The 18,911-nt window shown below is 49.7% G+C and overlaps 4 protein-coding genes across 4 annotated transcripts; all 4 read left to right on the top strand.

Annotated features, from left to right (window-relative positions):
* Window positions 1-1,119: 1,119 nt before the first annotated feature.
* NFIA_048270 (putative tRNA-splicing endonuclease) lies at window positions 1,120-7,445 on the top strand (the record flags this gene model as incomplete). The annotated part of the gene is made up of 2 exons (XM_001257386.1): window positions 1,120-1,142; window positions 1,238-7,445. 2 exons carry the CDS (start codon window positions 1,120-1,122, stop codon window positions 7,443-7,445), a joined length of 6,231 nt encoding a protein of 2,076 aa, XP_001257387.1.
* Window positions 7,446-11,113: 3,668 nt separating this feature from the next.
* NFIA_048260 (uncharacterized protein) lies at window positions 11,114-13,925 on the top strand (the record flags this gene model as incomplete). Its single annotated transcript, XM_001257385.1, has 2 exons — window positions 11,114-11,902; window positions 11,973-13,925. The coding sequence occupies 2 exons, from the start codon at window positions 11,114-11,116 to the stop codon at window positions 13,923-13,925; spliced, it is 2,742 nt and encodes a 913-aa protein (XP_001257386.1).
* A 690-nt stretch (window positions 13,926-14,615) lies between these two features.
* Window positions 14,616-15,307, top strand: NFIA_048250 (uncharacterized protein; the record flags this gene model as incomplete). Its single annotated transcript, XM_001257384.1, has 2 exons — window positions 14,616-14,633; window positions 14,702-15,307. The coding sequence occupies 2 exons, from the start codon at window positions 14,616-14,618 to the stop codon at window positions 15,305-15,307; spliced, it is 624 nt and encodes a 207-aa protein (XP_001257385.1).
* Window positions 15,308-15,710: 403 nt separating this feature from the next.
* Window positions 15,711-17,253, top strand: NFIA_048240 (putative aminotransferase; the record flags this gene model as incomplete). Its single annotated transcript, XM_001257383.1, has 7 exons — window positions 15,711-15,792; window positions 15,856-15,889; window positions 15,938-16,067; window positions 16,120-16,440; window positions 16,494-16,571; window positions 16,627-17,134; window positions 17,183-17,253. The coding sequence occupies 7 exons, from the start codon at window positions 15,711-15,713 to the stop codon at window positions 17,251-17,253; spliced, it is 1,224 nt and encodes a 407-aa protein (XP_001257384.1).
* Window positions 17,254-18,911: the final 1,658 nt, after the last annotated feature.

Here is an 18,911-nt window from a genome sequence, read left to right as displayed (position 1 = left end):
CTTTCGATCTATTCCCTCTTGAGTTTTCCACACTCTCTACCTTCACAAGGGTTTTGTTGCTTTTGATTTCTCTTATACTTGCATTCCTCTGGCCCTGCGCCAGATCTAGTTGCATGCCTTCTTGTACAAAAGCATTTTCCTGGATGCAGAGCCCCAACAGCTGGTCTATCGAGTCGATCTCTCTTATGTGTTGTTTTTCTTATAATTCCCACCATCGTCTGAAGCTCTTGCCTTTGGTTTCTCTTCTTTTCTTTTCCCTTTTTCCCCGTCTCCCTTCTTTCTGCACCTTCAACGCAATGAGAACAGGACGTGGAACCGAGGCATAAGTAGGAATCAGTCATGCTTTTATGTATTTACCATATCTTCCGAATCATACCATTGAAGCAGCTCAATGAACTTTCGTACTAGTCCAAGTCTTCCTGCTCGTACATGAAAGTTTTCATGGAGTATCGTTCCGGATTTCCCAGCTCTAGTAATTTCAGCTGGGTCTTAAAGATCGTGTTCTCTATAGCTGTGACTGATTTAATCACATCGACGCTGTCTATTTTAATCAAGTATGCTCCTAAAAACGGAAACACTGCGAGAGAAGCGCGTCTCGAACTGATCGTTACAACGCGTAAAGTGGCATACAGACTACGCCCACCGCCTTTGTGTTTCGCCAATCAGAGGAAACTCAGGCTCACTTTTTGTTGTAAAAGAGGTACTTGCCTTTTCTGAGATTAAGCGGTGTTAGACTATCGTTTGCACCTTTCAAACAACCTCATTTGGCTCTTCGTTTGCTGTTCGATTTGCGAAGAGGCGCAAGTGAATGTCCTTGTTTGCGAGTTATTTGAGCAGGCGAAGGGTTCTGCCTCGGGCTGTCATTCACATTTTCTTGCTCTGCACTGATATTGGTGGATTTGAGCCCTGCCAAACCTCTCTTATCTCTTAAATGTGCTGTCGCCACGAGTAACTATGGTGTAGTAGGCAAGTGCAAATCACTCGCTGCACAGATAGTTTGCTTCAAAAAGAGGCGCTCTGCCGTCACAATACGAGGACCAAAAATATCGGTCTTTGAAGAAGTAATGCGCGGACGCCCCTCATCTGCAGCAGCAGACTTGAGTAGTCGGGCGTGAGACCATGGACTTCATGGATATTGTCGGGTGAGTATTGAGAAACCTTTCTCAATGGAAGAAAAGATTTCTGCTTTATATTCTGATGGGTTGAGGGCAATACTAAATGACCCTTGTACTTGCAGGGAGCTGCGAGCCCTTCCCGACAATGTCCATATTTTGTGCCCTCGACAACACGATGACGACCATGGTCGATACGACGACCCGAACGAGATAGACGATACGGGAAAAAGCGCAGCGGAACTTGTGGCTGAGGCCAACAGTCGGCGAGAGAAATTTCTTTCCTGCATGCGCATATTGGCATATAACCAGGAGGGCGTTGAGGAGCTGCAGACTTGGATCTGGCGCAAATTGGACGATGCGCTCGAAAAATGCGACCTCTGCATCAAACAGTACTACACGGGCAAGATCTGGCTGATGGAGCAGCTTAAGGAGAATTACGATGATGAGGATATCGAGAAATTCGCCCGCATGCTCGACGATTGGGACGTCAAGAGGATTACGAAGAATTTGGCGATGGCGACAGCGAAACTGAAAGAAGTCCCGCCTCAAGAGATTGGGCTTCATGTGTTGGATCGAGCATCGCTCTTGTCAATCTTTGAGAGTCTGAGTTGCGAGGCCATGCTTCGCAATGACGCTCTTCTGCAGGAGCACTTCGACGAGCCATTCCGGCTTATCCAAACAAAACGTAGTCTCAAAGTCTCGGATTACGTCCCTGCTGTCACCCGATTCTTATTTGATTCCAAACAGAGCCGAAGCTTCTGGGCTATTCACTCCTGGATGCGCTACTCGCGGCCCCCGACCGCCCTTGAGTTCGACTGGGCGATCAAAGAAGGGCTTCTCGACATGTTGAAGACAGCCTCTCAGCAACCGCCTCAGATAGCTGTTATCCAGCGACTTTGGCGTGGCATGCAACTTGTAGTGAAGAGATTGGATAAGGACCAGATTACGCATCATCTACGGGCGCTTGAAATAGACCCGTGCCGTCTTTCTGTGGAACACCTTGGGATTCAATCTCCAGGCCTGCGTTTCCTTCTCAACACGATTCAGATCTTCCTCGAAAAAGCCCCAGGGGACTTTTGGGATGCTATGCAAACGATCTCCCCTCAAGCAATCATCGAGCTCGTTTTCTATAACCCTCAGCTAGAGGCGTTCTTGATGCAAATCAGCGAGGGGGAGCCTTACGAGAAGTCTGCTTTGAAGGATATGCTCTCTTGGGTTGATCCTTTCATGTCGTCCTTGAAGGGCGCGCACCAACCTTCAGCCTGCAGATCTCTCGTCTATCAGCTCCTTGACCGACTCCAAAATCCGCGCTTCCCGGACTTGGCTCGGTATCATTGCTTTCATGTTGGACTGGCTAGTTTACTTCAAACACTTCGCAGCTTCACTGACAATGAATCTTCACGAGGCTCGGTGGCGCGTATCGTGTTGTCTGAGACCATGGGAGTTGTGAGCGCAAATATCGAGACAATTTTGAAGCCTCCCAAGTTCGCAGTGGAGCAAAGACGCCAAGAGGAGATATCCTCTTTATGCATGGACGTCATCCGTAATACATTGGCCCTTGAGTGCCAATCCTTGAAGAGCGATTACGAAGTTATTTTACGGCAGAATTCTCTTCAACATGGCGTAAGCACCTACTCAGCTCCTATCTGGGATGCTGTTGTCAGGAACCTTCACGAGGATAATCTTGCGCTTTCGACCTCGGCGCTGCTTGGTATACTGCCCCTGGTTGGCTTGGAAACATTTCCGACGAAGGGCGAGTCAAGTCCGGAGAAGACACATTTTAACCTGATTTACGGCCATCTAACTCGACTCTCATGTCAAATCATCGAGCGCCTTGCTGATTTCGAGCCTGAGCATCTCAATGAATTGTTCAAGAGCCAAGATACCAGTAGTGCATTGATCTCTGCTCTGTTCGCAGCGGATCTTGACACCTATCAAGCTGCCGTCGACCTCATCAAGAACATGAGCGGTCAGTCAGCTAGAAGGGATGCGATCTCTCATCTTCTACAGTCCTTTTTCATAACGACGATGTACGGACTTAGTTGGTCTTTCCGACGGATCTCAAACATGAAGACGTTTGCTTCTGCGCCGAGAATGTTACACACCGGAACCGATATCATTGATATCCTCTGTGACAGTCAGACAGGAATGCTCAGAACTCGTAAGCTTGCTGATCGGAGAGAGATCCTTTCCCTCCAGAAGCTTTGGGAGTATCTCTGGCAAGCGTTAAGCACCATCTTCGATGAAACTGAGGCATGGCATCTCAGGGGTAATGACAAAGCTGTAATGCTGGAATTCTGCAGGGACACGATTCAATTTGCGGACCTGCTTTTCGACCAGTACGGTGTTTTCCTGAGCGCTGTTGTCGATGCGGATCCCAGCCAGGAGGCTTCTGCTCGAGAGAATCTTTTGAAGTCTCCAACCACGACCATGAGTGCGATGGTCAAATGGCTCCGCCTGAAAGATGAATATTTGGCAACTACGCTGGTAGGACTGGTAGCAAAGCTGCTTCGCCGATTAGGGGAACTTAGCGTGACAACTGTTAAAGACGATGCTCTAAGTTTCATTGAAGGAGTTGCGGTCAAGTCCACCATCAAGACTATCCTAACATTGCGAGAGAAAGCAGAGCTTGTTCGAGCTCTCGAGGCATACTACAAGAAACCTGTTGTGACGGCTTCCACCGCTAGCCTCAAGAAACAGAGTATGATCACCGCGTTTGCCAAACCAGCCGAGGTCTCCGCTACACCTAGTCCAGCCAAAACAACCAGTGAAGATGAGTTCGATGAAGACAATGTACCAGACGATGTTCTGATGCAGCTATCGCGGTCTGTTGAGCTCAATAAAGAGAGGCTTGTAGCTGAAGCTAGGAGAAGAGCGGACAAGGCGGCCAAAGCCCTCCCTGCAATTCCCAAACCCTCTGCTGCACCCTTGAAACCTAATGTGACAGTTCAGTCCTTCCGTGAAAAACGCGAGAAGGAGAAGGAAGCCAAGAGAAAGCGTGACCTTGCCGAGCTTGCACGTTTGAAGAAGAATCTTCCTGCGCGTGGCGTGGGGGAACAGACTGCTGAACAAGGGTCCGGGTTGAGTGGTATCGGGGTCAAAGGCAAAGTTCATACTACTACCGAGGAAAGTATGATGGTGTCTTCTGGCTCAGAATCCGAGTCGGAAAGCGATGACGAACTCGATAAGGAGCTCTTCGGGCCGAAGGCAAGATCTAAGCCGGACGCAATCAAAGCTTATGAAGAGAGTAAAAAACTATCGCTGAAGCAACAGGGCCCTGTTAAAAAGATCAAGCAGGTGCGCTCTGCGAAAGATATGCGGGCACGGCTCGCGCCAGATCTATCTTCTTTGCATCGTACAATCCTCGCTTGGGACTTTTTTGCAAATGGTGATCTTCCGCCAAATTCTGGTCGCACTGACTACAGCCTGGTATCGAACACTTTCAGAGACCCGATCGAGTACCAGAAAACGTTCGAGCCTCTTCTGATTTTGGAAGCTTGGCAAGGGTTCAACTCGACGAAGGAGGAAGGAACATTTAGACCATTCGAAATCAAGGTTGCCACTCGTCTCTCCGTGGACTCATTTGTCGAAGTCAGCACAGTTCTACCGTCGCTTGAGGTCAAAGACCTCGGTCTCGGCGAAGCCGATATCGTCCTTCTTTCTAAGTCGAGCAGGCCGACATCCGATTCTTCTGCCCCTCACTGCTTTGCAAGGGTTGCCGGCATCAACAAGAAGAGGGGCACAGTTGAAATATCGTATCGGGTGAATCCCGGGACCTCCTTCATCAATTCCCTCGGACCTGGAGTCACAATCTGGGGTGCGAAGATAACCTCATTGACTCCTCTTGAACGAGAGTATGGTGCTCTCATGGCTCTGCAGTATTATGATTTGTGCGAGGAAGTCATCAAGGCCAAACCGTCGCCGATTCTCCACTACTCCGATGCTAGCCTGAAACCGATTGCGGACAACTACAATGTCAATCCAGCCCAGGCGAAGGCAATCAAATCTGCTCTAGACAACGATGCCTTTACCCTAATCCAAGGGCCCCCCGGTTCCGGAAAAACGAAGACGATAGTCGCCCTTGTGGGTGCCCTTCTCAGCAATGTTCTCGGTGACCAGGGCGTAACAATTTCAAGGCCGATGGGAGTGGCAAATCCGAGGGTCCCTGTAAGAACTACAACGTCGAAAAAGCTACTAGTCTGTGCTCCGAGTAACGCTGCTGTCGACGAGTTGGTGATGCGATTCAAGGAGGGTGTCAAAACTATCCACGGACGTCACGAAAAACTAAACGTCATTCGTCTGGGCAGAAGTGATGCTATCAACACGAATGTTCTCGATGTGACCTTAGATGAGCTCGTCAACGCTCGGTTGAGCCAAAATCCACGTAAAGACTCGGGCCAAAGGGACTTACAGACGATTTATATGGAACACAAAGCTGCGGATACCGCGTTCAAGGAGACTCGCGCAAAGATCGATCAATGCAGAGCTCAGGGCTTACCTGTGCCAGAAGAATTGGAACGAGAGTTCGATCTGCTCAAGAAGAAGAAGACGCAGCTTAGCCAAGAGATCGACACTGCGAGGGACAAGAATCACTCGGCAGCACGCGATGCAGATTTGAATAGGCGACGCATTCAACAGGAAATCATTAACGGCGCCCATGTCATCTGCGCCACTCTCAGCGGTAGCGGCCACGAGATGTTCCAGAACTTGAGTATTGAATTTGAAACCGTTGTTATTGATGAAGCTGCTCAGTCGATCGAACTCAGTGCCCTTATTCCCCTGAAGTACGGGTGCTCCAAATGTATTCTCGTTGGAGACCCGAAGCAACTGCCGCCCACTGTTTTATCGAAAGTTGCTTCTAAGTTCCAATACGAGCAGAGTTTGTTCGTCAGAATGCAGGCCAACCACCCAAGGGATGTACATCTGCTCGATACTCAATACCGTATGCATCCAGAAATCAGCGTTTACCCCAGCGCTGCGTTCTATGACGGGAAGCTAAAGGACGGGCCGAACATGGCCAAACTTCGTGCTCGTCCATGGCATCAGAGCGAGCTTCTTGGCCCATATCGTTTCTTCGATGTGCAGGGGCTCCATCAAAATACAACGAAGGGTCACTCTCTGATCAACTTGGCGGAGTTGCGGGTGGCTATGCAACTTTACGAACGACTGATCTCCGATTTCCGCGATTATGACTTCAGTGGGAAAATAGGTATCATTACTCCGTACAAGGGTCAGTTGAGGGAGTTGAAGACACAATTTGCCGCAAGGTACGGAAACTCTATCTTCAACATGGTCGACTTTAATACAACGGATGCCTTCCAAGGTCGGGAGAGTGAAGTTATCATCTTCTCTTGTGTCAGAGCATCCAACAAAGGAATTGGTTTCTTGGCGGACATTCGCCGTATGAATGTCGGTCTGACGCGTGCCAAATCATCGCTATGGGTTCTTGGTAATTCGCAGTCTTTGATGCAAGGCGAATTCTGGAATGGGTTGATTAAGGATGCGCGTCGAAGAAATGTATATACCGACGGTGACATTCTGGACATTCTTCAGCGGCCACAGTTTACGGGCTACAAGGACATCGATATGATGGACGCCGACTCTCCAAATCCTACAGTCTCACTCAAGGCTGCTGGTTCCGAACCCGTCTCGAGACCGACCTCAGCTTCCCTTGAGCGGCCAACTTCAGAGTCCTCCATCTCTGCATCAGTCTCTAGGAGGGGCACTCCCATTGAACCTCCGCCAGACCTGCCGTCAGGCGGTCCCAACGGTTTGGATGATACCCGAACATGCGGTTACTGTGGCAGCTTTGCTCATATGACCCACAATTGTGACAATATCGATGCGAAGGAGGCGTCGCGTGGCACCTGCTACAGATGTGGGCGCTCAGGGCATACACGCATGGTTTGTACGGCAGAACGCTGTCTGCAATGTGGTGAGTTCGGACACGATGCACAGCGCTGTCAATCTGCGAGGGAGCTGCCAAAGAAAGAGAAAATTCGTATTGCACGAGAGGAGCATCAACATGCTCAGATGAAGAAACAGAGGACCGAGCGTCAGCGCCAGAAACAGCTTGGAGGACATGATCCCAAAGTACCGGTTCTACAGGTCTCTTCCGATCCGCCGCCGCGCGAGGATAAGAAGCCTGAGAAACGTAGGCCCGACCAGAGCAACGCACCGGGCAAGCGCAAGCGTACGGGTTCAGAATCGCCCGATACTTCTAAGGTTTCTAAACCTCGGAGCTCGGACTCAGTTCCCAATCCACCCAAAGGTTCCCGACGCAAGATTGATGCTAATGTGCCTACCAACGCCGCTGTAAGTTTGGATTAGTACAACTTGATCAACCATTGAGACCACAACTAAGACATATCGCAGGGCTTGGTCAAACCGTCACGGGACGGGCCAGCATTCGCTCCTCTTGGCAATAACAAGTCCTCAGACGGTCCATCGTCAGGTTCAGGGTCAGCAAATGTATGTAATCCCTGCAGTGCCATGAAGGCATGAAGGACTGACCAGTCTCTGCAGCTCCCTCCTCGTCCTCCGCAAAGACCCGGCAATGGAGTCAGACCACCTCCTCCGATGCGCAAAAAGAAAGAGGTCGATCCATTCATTAGACCAAAAAGAAGGTAGCAGGCGCATCATCTGCTGCATAAACTTCATCCACGCAACGCATAGACCGCATCCATGCACTTTTTATTCACAGAAAAAATAGCATCCTTGAAGATTTGTGGGACAGACATGCTTCCTTCCTTGACACCTGCTGTATGATACGTGGGATTTCCATCTTGCATGCATCCGAGCGGCTGCGCATTATTGGCATCTCTTTTTGTTTTGCATGATTATTTCAAATTCGTCCTTCATGGCGGCTATTATCTTTGAAACTTACATACATTGTGACCATACGGCGGCGATTTACGACTCGTGATGCCTCAGTTCGAGAATCTTCGATTTTGTGATGGTGAAGGGATGCATTGAAACGGAGCATTGTTGGCATTTATCCTTTTTTCGTCTCTTCCTTGCTTCTTCTGCACTGCATGTCCACTGTCAGGGGCAAAGCTTGAAATATCTTCACATTGTCTATATACCCGTGGATATAGGCGGTAGGATGAAATTTTGATGACTTGACGATGACTATCGTCGCCCATAATACGGAGTAGATGATTCTTATATGGTAACCTTCTGTACTCGATGTCGTGAAGATCTTATTGGGTGTTCATCAGCTATGATCAGGATTTACAATGCCGTACAGTGCAGTTATCAACATGCATGCTCTGCCCTGTCACTTTACTTGAGCCTTTAGCAGATAAAATAGCATTACTACAGTAAGCTCGCCAGTCGATATCCATGAATCAACAAACGAGTGACACAGAACACTGATGCTGGGCGACCGCATGCAGCCTGGATCAGGAAGAGTAGAGTCTTACCCTGAACATAGTTCAGATATGCCAAATACATATGGCATAAGTAGTCAGGATAGAAATTGTGATTGAGCTAATTCGTACATGAGAGTAATGCAGGAAGTAATGCAGGATGGAATGCATACTCTGGACATGAGCTTGGTGTTACGTATGTAGGTACAGGGTGGTTGGGAACATAAGCTGCTCATGATGTAGTCAATGAGTTCATTAACTCATTCAAGAAAACCTATGCTTCCACATCTACAGTACACTGTATCAGGATTGATAATAGAGTGGCTTGGTTCGGAGATTATTTGAGCCTTGTAGTCGAGGCCATGTAGCGATGGAGTAGATAGTGGATTATGGCTGGCTCATCTGGCTATTCCGTCATCTATCTATTGACATACAGTGTCTGATCTGCAAGGGGCAGAATATAGTAACCCAGCAAGTAGGCACATTATTGCTTTTCTTCCGTCGATGACAGGACCCATATTCGATTCTCTGCTTACCTTTTCCCGTGTGTGCATATTTAGGGTGAGAGTCTCAGACTGACATTTCGATAGGCGGACATGGACCTCATTATCTCATATTTGAGAATGTTTTCTTTCAGGCTGAGTTTCGCGGATTGAGAGGTAGTGTTGGTAACACAGTTCTCATAGTTCGTCGATGCAGCCTGGCAGTATTGATGTTATTTTGGTCTGTCTTTATCCCAGGGTCGATCATTAAGAAGATATTATGGCGATCATCTGTGTAGGTTCTTTATTCCCTCATCTCCCATCTCAATATTTCTCAAAGTTTGTATCTTGTCCTGAAGATCCCTCCAGAATCCCTTGTGGCCAAGTTGTGATCAGTCACCTGTGCTACACTTCCCACAGACTCCAACTCTTCCATGTCAACATGTCTTTGATCTCTCTACCCCATCATAGACTATCTAGAGTATGTATCGCATCTAATCTAAACCGATGGTCCACTTTACTGGCCCTAACACTGCTTTAATCGTCATTTTGACCGTGTGATTTACTGCGAGTCAGTCGAATTCCCATTTCTCTACATCGCCCTTTCATCCCGAATACGACCCACAGAGATGATACATCACAGTCCGAAGTCATGGATCGATAGACCTGCATTTGTAGGGATCGGCGATCCATCCCACTTGTCACCCTTCCAGGAAAAGAAGAGTTTGAGTGGCAGGGTTATCTCTTGCGATGAATACTCCCCTTGCGTGCAACGGTTCCTAGAGAAATTCCATCGACCGCTTCCCTCTCTTATTGCTTTTTAACTCCCCTTCGAAGGAGAGCGCTTAGACTACAGATGAAGGGCAAATGGGCCCAAGATCCGAGAAAGGGGACGACACTGATTTGCCGATTGCTACCGTGCTTATGTCCCTTGGAGTGCAGAGACTCGCAAATGTCCTTTTCCTTTGTCTTGCCGTGGCTGCTGATTGGCCACAGCTAACTCTCGATTGATTAATATGCCTGAACATTGCCAGTCAAGGAAGAAAATAGGCTCGATCGGACGTGAGAAGATCCACACCATCCACACCTGCCATTCTCCTTGGTCGAGTAAAAACTGCGAACTGCAACTATCACTACAGCAGTCACTCCCGAAGCAGATAGTCTGACCAAAGAAAAGAGAAGGTCTCGATTACCGACAACGACCTGTCATTGAGGCGCCAAATAGAGAAATCAATTGCTCATCGGCCTGGACCCAGCACGGACGGGGACGCTCGCAAGGGAAGATCCCCCCTGTCAGTGCTACTTCCTTCTTTGTGTTCTTTTTCCTTTTCTTGCTTGATTGCTTCACATTCTTTCTCCGTGCCGTTTCCCATTCGGTCCATCACCGCATTAGGGCTCCGCTAGCAGACTATGTAGCTATCCTTGCTAGTTGCTGCCGCCATTTTCAAGACCCTCCCCCTCTCTTGGGCCTGAACATCCTGGCTTGTTGCCAATATGGGTCGCCTAGATTCAACTCTATCGCTCGAGCTATCAAGAACGAGCCATTGGGCAATGAACCGGCCCTGCATACCGTCGGTTAGTCACACCTTAAGAAGGATCCCCGGCGAGGTAAGGGTATGACAGCTCGAATCTCAACCGGACCTCTTAAACGCGAGATATCCTCTCGCAGATATCCCTCCCCCTTGGGTCAATCTTGCATTTGTCCATTAATTCTCGTACCGGCTACTTTCCCGCAGACAATCTGGCACTGAATCTTTGCATACGTCATTTTGTCAATGCTACCTAACCCATATCAGACCCAAGTGCGGCTCGCATCTTCGCTTTCATGCCTTCATCGGCCGCTAAACACACCAAACAAGCATTGAAAATTAAGAGAAAAATTGCGAACGCGTCTAGGGCTAGAGTAAGTCTCAACACCGCTTGGGTGAATATATCCTTGTACGACAGGTTCGCGAAGCTTTTCACCGCTATTCATGTTGACCTCTTTCTGCTTATCCCAGTCGATTTTTGAACCCAACTGGACCATTGAGATCCGGCAAGCTTCCCTATGCATCAGTGGACCGAACCGCGTGAAGGCACAGTCGCGCCTAGTCCAGTCGTGCCAACTTGTCGGCACAGCTCGTCCTTATCAAGGGACAAATCCCACATGTCAACTCTTCCATCCCAAACACAATATTTGGCTACTGCTGAAAACGATCGACCGCGACAAGGTCCAGAGGTGCAGATGACGAACGAGGATATCACTGAGCTCGATCGCTTCCTTCAATCACCTTCGACAACTCCCGCTTCGCAAGTTACGGGAGCGCGCGAACTCCTAAAGGCCGGCCAGCGGCGTCTTCGGCAGCTGGCGCAGCTTCAGTGGAAACCAATGGACCCCAAGATCAAAGCCGAAGAGGCTTCCCGTCATCTCCTTGTCCTCCAGCAAGAGGGGTTTCTCAGTTTGCCAGCTTCAGCTGCAAAGAAAAGCCTTGACTCGGCGATGTCGGGCTCGAGATCCGCGTCAAACTTTAGCTTCCGATCCAGCTCTCAGCGAGACATTGAAAAGATTGGCCAGCCATGGCTTGAAAATCCGCTCGAAGTGTCCGTTACGCAACACATCAAAAGCCCCGAGCCGTCGCCACTAGATCTCGGCAATTTAACGTCCATGGTTGAGGCGGCAGTGTCTTTTCCATTTCACTTTGATGACGCTTACCCACCGCCATACCAGCCGCCGGAGAACACCAACAGCGACCAGCGGATCGAAGGCCAGGATTCTCGTCACCTCCACAGTGCAGCTTGTCAGCTTAAGCCCAAGGAACGGCGTATGGAAGATCAAGGTGCTCCATCAGCAGTGAACACTAGACAGGTTCCCACGGACGGGAAAGGTCATATCCCTCCCACCGTAATTCCGAGAAACGGGGTAGCGTGTGATGACTCAAAAGATGGCAAATCCCAGGTAAGTGCATTGAGCAGACTTATATGCATATAGAAGCTCTCGTGGTAGATGCTGACAAATGCATGGGTAGGCTCTGGATTCCGATGAAGCTCAGAACAACTCTGCACAATTACTGAAACCCCCGGCGTCAAGAGCAAAAGCTGGTCCTAGAGATCCGCCAAATCCTGTCGCTCAGTCGTTGAAGCTCTTCCCTGACACAATGCCTCCTCGTGTTCCAAGCAAGGGAGCTTGGCGCATCCCCAACAATCGAATAGCAGGCAAAGATGCGCCAATTTCTGCCAAATCCTCCGACAGGCAGCAGATTCCTGCTCCTGTCGCTTCGAAAAGAAAGACTGACAACGTCAGAAACTCGGCCAAAGGTTCTTCGGAATGTCAGGGCGAGCCTCGAAGATCATACCACTCAGGCAAGGCGTCGACAACACGGCCGGGGAAACCCTGTAGCGAACCGGCAATAAGTCCAATACATCCAGGATTTCCACAGTTGAAGAATACACGTCGCCCTGCATCGTTACCAACGGGCACCATAGACTCATTCCCTCTGCCAGCTCCCATGAGACCTCTACCATCACTGCCCGAACGGCCTCCTGCTCTCAGCACTGTTCGCCACCATAGCACCCCGGTCAGCAAAGCAGCAACTCGGATGAATCGCGACCACTCGGACGCCTTTCCAACCACCACATCTAAGAACCGCTTAGACGCCGAACACTGTCGCTCGGATACACAATCTGCGCTCCCTCAGTTGAGCTTGGTTTGGGAAGACTCGCCCGCCAGCGAGCAGGGTAAGTCTGTCGAGGAGACACCGCCCAATTATCCGGAATCTTCTGGGAAAGTGGAACAAAATCGGGCGGAGAGGGTGCGTTCACTCAAGTTCAGAGACATGATGGCAAGCCGTATCAGCCTCGACGCGCCAGAAACTCCTCGTGAGGCGAGAAAGGGCGATGGAATCAATACGCCAGCATCTCTAATGAGCTCCGGGTCCAGCCATGAATTGCGAACTGGCGACGAAAACGGACCTCGAGTAAGCACATCAGTCCGAAAGGAAGCAACTCCATCCGCTCCTTTGTCGCCTCCTCTTTCCCCACCTCCCGCTCCACCACTTGTGAAGTCTGCTGAACAACTGCCGTTCAGCAGGCGGCACGGCAGCTCGGCCACAGCTATCATGAGAGCATCGACAGAGAGGAGAGAGCCATCTCTTCCCGCTTCCGACCGAAGCGCTACGTTGCTCCAAAATAAGAGGACGCGGAGCATTGATGTCCTTCAGGAATTGGTGGCTAGAGAACAGAACACTTCGAACCGAGCCGGGTCTCCGCTCCCTTCTTCGGATGATGAGTGCATGGATAAGGGTACATTCATGTATGAGCTACGCCGAGACTCCAGCCGATATCAACGAACGAAGGTAGCCTCAAGAAAGTCGAGCAATCTTTGTCTGAGCCGACAGCGTGGTCCGAGGAAGACCGGATTCTCAGATCATGCCGGGCCCTTGACGCCGCGAAGGCAAAGAAGCCGCCTTTCGGAGGAGACGTCTTCATCATCGCTAGGCTCATCGAATCCGTACCATTCTCACGACCCTCGCGATAGGCGTGACAAAGCTTCCCACGCTCTCGATTCTCTTGAAGGGCGCATTGAACAGCTGGAGCGCCAGAACCGGATCCTTCAGGCGGCCCTTTTCGCAGCTTTGGATGTGGGTGTCAAGCCCAATGCGGAAGCCCTGTTTGGGGGTTCAACGACATCGCTGTCCGCCTCCGCAAATTCTTCAAGTGCGGAAACGTCTTCTCCATCCTCGACGGATCGATCTTCCAAACTGCGTGGTCGCACAGTAGCAGATGGAAGACGATCACGCATGAAGAAATCCCTTCGTCGCCCGGAAAGCTGGATTGACAGCCCTGGCTCCAGTCTGCGGAGCGATTATCAAAGTGATGACGGGGTCAGTGTCCGAGACCTTGAGGACATGATCGAAGACCTTGAATTCACTTGCTCATCGGACAAGCCAGGTTCCAATAGGGTGCGGAATGGCCGCATTTAAGCATTTCATTTAGCTTTTGTTTTTTCGTCTGCCCAGAAGGTTTCCTTTTAGTTGCACAGTCACTTGCATGCGTTTCCTTTGTTACTTGGTGGTTCAACTCGGGCCTTCGCCTCAACTAACTTGATATGCAGTCCAGAAATTGCGCTTGTTTCAGACTCCCCTAGACTGCCTTTTGAATTCTTACTTGCCTTGCCACTTTATTCCTCCTTGCTTGTTACTATTGCACCGCAGTGATACCATTTTGTTTTGTCTTGACGCGTCCATAAGTCACTTTGCTTTCAATTGCCATTAAATTCCCAAATTGAATATGACTTGGATATTTTCTTGGCAGTTCGCAATCGTAATATTAATCAAGCTATCGTAATGACAATCGAGCACCAGATAAACCCCCTTGGGGCATATATAATGTAGAAACGTTAGATTGTTCTGCCCAATCCTGCTTAGTCATCCGAGACCTATTTTGATGCCGATGGTATTGACCAGACTGCGAGTCGAGTAGCTTCAAGTCTCAACAACAAACACGAATTGGCAGTCCTTAATCAATTGACGACCTCTGAGCTGGCAGGTTGCTATCAAGGTCAGGTGGAAGCAAGAAACCGCACGGATCCAACGCAACCACCATCGCCTTTCTTTTCCTCCCCCACCCAAACAAACCCGATTCATTCCTATCCCCTCGTCATTCATTCGAAAATGGCACACGCACCAGCAGTAGGATACTCCCTGTCTATGATCAAGCCACATACTCAACGTTCTAAAACTGATTAACGGTTACTTAGACCACCCAAATCCCACAACATGTCACAGCTCTCCTTTCACATCTTACATCACGCCCCGGCGTACAATCCACCTTCATCCTTTCCCGCAAAGACGGATCCATAATCCAAAGCACCGGACTCCTCGCCTCACCACCGCCGAGAAATAGCACGACAAGCGCAACACAGACACCGCCAGCAACGGACGACGCGAACAGTACTACTACCCCTCCTACGGAGTCATTGGATCCTTCTTCGCCCGCTGGCGCAAGCACAGTCCGAACCCCTACCGCACAGAAACCATACCAGCCGTCTCAGGCGGAAGCTCTCGCGGCGCGGATCTTTGCTTTCGTGTCGAGTGCGTCGGAGCTGGGGATGACGCTGTCGTGTCCGCGCGCGGAGGATAGGGATAGCTATCAAACTGGGTTGAACGGAGATGGCGCGGGGAGAGACGATGCGAGGTCGGAGGGTGTGGACAGGGAGGAGGACGATGAGGTTAAGCTGCTCCGGCTGAGGACTAAGAAGCATGAGATCGTGGTCGTGCCGGATAGGAAGTATCTTCTGTGTGTGGTGCATGATGCTGCGCATGCGTCAGGGGGTTCGGGGGTTGCGGGGGGGCGCTCTAGGTGATGGTTTGCTAGCAGGGGATCTGGCGTTGATGGCTTTGATTCTTTGGTCTTGTCTTACAGGTCGGTTATAATTTCATTGCCGGTGTTTCTTGCAGTTCGTTGGTTCCCGGGCTCTTGTTTTGTTGCATAACTATACCCCTGTTGGAAGCAATGCATTTTACTTGCATATTTAGATCTTTTTGTCGAAGATTGAGGATCTTGCACTGAGTGGACTAGGTGCTACGGCAGTACCGCGCTATGGACTTACTATGATCTGGTTATTTGGTGCCATCGGCTATGCGGCGGGGTGTTACCCCTCTCGCAGAAGCTACTGACGGAGTTTCATCAGCTTATCAACGGTGACTGGATCTGATTCTGCTTGTATCCAGTTTCGTCTATCGATTGGCCTTCAGAAATTAGCAGAAATGGCTTCAGAATTTGATATTGCACAGGTTAGGACTCGTTTTCCCGCTTTGAATGCAGAGCAGGTGTTCCTCGACAATGCAGGTTTGTTTTGACTCGATCTTGTCTTGTGAGCGAGCGAGTGGCTGATCAGAATGCCGTTGACAGGAGGCAGTCAGGTTTTGGACACTGTGATCGAATCGTGAGTCATCTGGAATTTCGCTTGAAGCCGGTCTGATGCCCAGGGAAGGATTACATCCTACCTCTCTACCACCAATGTTCAATTGGGAGCGACGTATGGCATATCTCGGGCAGCCACCACTGCATTTTCTAAGGGCTACGAGGCGGCGGCAGAGTTTATCAATGCGAGTCCTGATGAGGTGTGGTCTTTGACCCTGGTAGCGCCGGCTTGCTCTGACCCCATTACTTCAGATCTGCCTGGGTATATCAACGACTCAGCTCTTGCACAACCTTTCGACCGGGCTCAAGTTCGAACCTGGCGATGAGCTGGTGCTCTCGAAGCTGAACCACGAAGCCAATACGGCCCCCTGGGTCCGGATCGCCGGACGACTGGGCTTGCAGGTGAAGTGGTGGTCGGCATCGGATCCCAGAAACCCTGTTTGTGATCTGGATGAGCTGGGCCAATTGCTCTCGGAGAAGACGAGGCTCGTTGCTTGCCCACATGCTTCGAATATCACGGGAACAATCACGAAGGTCAAGGAGATTGCGAAGCTCGTTCATCAGTATCCACGTGTGAGTGTTTTGGTGGCTTTTTCTTGCCATTGCTGATATGCTTCTTTCGTTAGGCTCTCCTCTGTGTGGATGGGGTTGCGCTTGCGCCGCATCGTCAGGTAGATGTGAAGGATCTTGATGTCGATATTTATGTAAGTTGTTGGTGAAGGTAGCTCCAGCGGAAGATTGCTCAGTCCTTTCCACCAGGCGTTCTCATGGTACAAAGTCTACGGGCCGCACATTGCTCAACTATACGCCTCATCCCGGATTCAGGATCAGATTAACAGTCTTGGCCATTTCTTCAAAGGCACAGACACGTTGGACCTGAAGCTCAATCTAGCATCCGCGAGCTACGAAGCGACACAGAGTATTCCTGCGGTGCCTGAATACCTTGGATTCAATCCCGCAGCTACATGGGACAAGATCGCCTCTCATGAAGAGAAACTACAAGCGATACTGCTGGACTATCTCAGAAGCCAGGATCAGATTACGATCTGTGGAGAACCGTCATCAAGCAAAGAGCTTCGCGTTCCGGTAATCAGTTTCACGGTGCAAGGCATCAAGAGCCAAAAGGTTGTCGAAGAAGTCGAGCGGCGGACGCAGTTTTGTTTTCGCCATGGACATATGTACAGCCACCGACTGTTGAACGATGTCGTGGGTTTGGAGGATGTCGAAGATGGCGTCGTACGGATCAGCATGTTGCATTACAATACTGGTGAGTCTGCACCTGGAAGTCTGTGGGGGGCTTGCTGACGGACATCAGAGGAAGAAATTACCCTCCTGGTCGAGAGCTTGAAAGAAATCATTGGCGCTCTGGTATGCGCTAGATCATAATCGAGTAATAATCTCCATGCACCATATGAACGTTTATGGTCTGCTCACATGCTGCATAGTGGACAATAGAAATATGGCTCCCGTGTACCTTCTATGTCCGCGTAGGTGGACGACGATCAAACTCAATAGATGCCGATTCCTTGCTCCTACTGTATTTTGTGGCCTGTAGCATTTTGGTCGAACAAGAGATGTCAAGCTGCATGACAGTTGGTCCAATGAAGCTGTGTGCCTAAAGTACCGACCTTTCATTCAAGGTTCTCATCCGGAGTAGCAATCAACAAGTACATACACGTGCATGCGTCTCTATGCATGAGTCCCAATCAGTGCTGTACCTACTGTACTTCCTTCCCCTCGAACAAATCTAGGCCATCTGATTGAGCGAAATTCGGCCGTGAGTTTAGGTTTCTTGCCGGCTACTAGATAGATACAGGCTTTTGGAGTTCTCGCTTCGGGACTTTGTTGTTCTGCTACGGATATATCTGGCGTGGTGGACTTGATTGTGAATATATATTCGTTGTATCGAGGACTGTAGCGCGGACCTTGTGAATGTTGAGGGATTATTAAGCTTTCTCCCTTCTGAAGTTGATTTACCTGTTTATGATACATTCACCGAGGAGCTTGAGCTATCTATTATTTGAATTTAGTAGTAAGATCCGCACTGGATACCCCAGAGTAATCCTCCATACTCATTGTGTCGTCCAGGCCATTGACGCGAATCTCTCGCAGTCTCGCCATCTACACTGGAGACCAACTCAGAAACGCAGTCTAACCGCTCCTGGCAGGTACGCCCGTTCTCCACCAACCAATCGAGGCAAAATGAATTCGTCGCCAGAAAATGCTCCGAGTGGGATTGGATGCTGCCTCAGGCTTCCAGCCCCCTCCCCGATGGGCTCTGTTTTCGGGGCGGCGCTAAGCCATACTGGGGATAAGGTGTGGGAGACGGTGGCGAAGACGATGACGGTATGAGTCACGACGCAGCGGATTGAGGCACAGTACTTGATCTCTAGACTATTTTGAGATTTGCGAGGTGGGCTTAGGATGAGGAGATGCTATTATTATTGCATCTATTGAACCTCTATCACTATTATGCTCAGCCTTGCGCAGCATGACATATCTGGTTGTCTAAGTATTGATCTGGATCTGGGACTGGAGATCGCGCGGAGGATTGTTAGTTTGATGGGTACAGTGTCTACCTTACTCTTGTTTTGGATCTGCATGATCGGGTGGTGAATCTTTAGCCAGATTTCTGTCATTAATTAATTTTAACCTGTTGTGTCAGTTGTTGTGGTACAACAGCCTCTTGCACTACTCATGTACCTCCCCGTGACTTATCCACTCTGTGTTGCCCACTTTGCGATAGTCGAGTAATCGAGGATAGAATGGCGAACAACAGGCAGAGATGAGCTGCCTATTTCGAAACAGATAATATTGTGGTTGTCAGCTCAGGTGATCAATCCTTAAGCGCGACAAGGTCATAATATTCGTTACTCATGATGGTGGAGAGGAAGAATTCTTGTGCTCCAGTGGTGGTTTTCTGCTGCCTGGAGTATTTATCCATGATGGTTCCACAAGTACAGTTGGCATGTCATCTCTGCTCCATACTACTCTGTTATCTAACAAATCCAACAAGCATACAATATTCCATCCGTAGAGAGGCA

This window comes from Aspergillus fischeri, genomic scaffold, assembly GCF_000149645.3.
Source record: "Aspergillus fischeri NRRL 181 1099437636266 genomic scaffold, whole genome shotgun sequence".
NCBI lineage: Eukaryota > Fungi > Ascomycota > Eurotiomycetes > Eurotiales > Aspergillaceae > Aspergillus > Aspergillus fischeri.
Note: the sequence above shows the minus strand (reverse complement) of the source record. Positions and strands in the feature narration are given on the sequence as shown.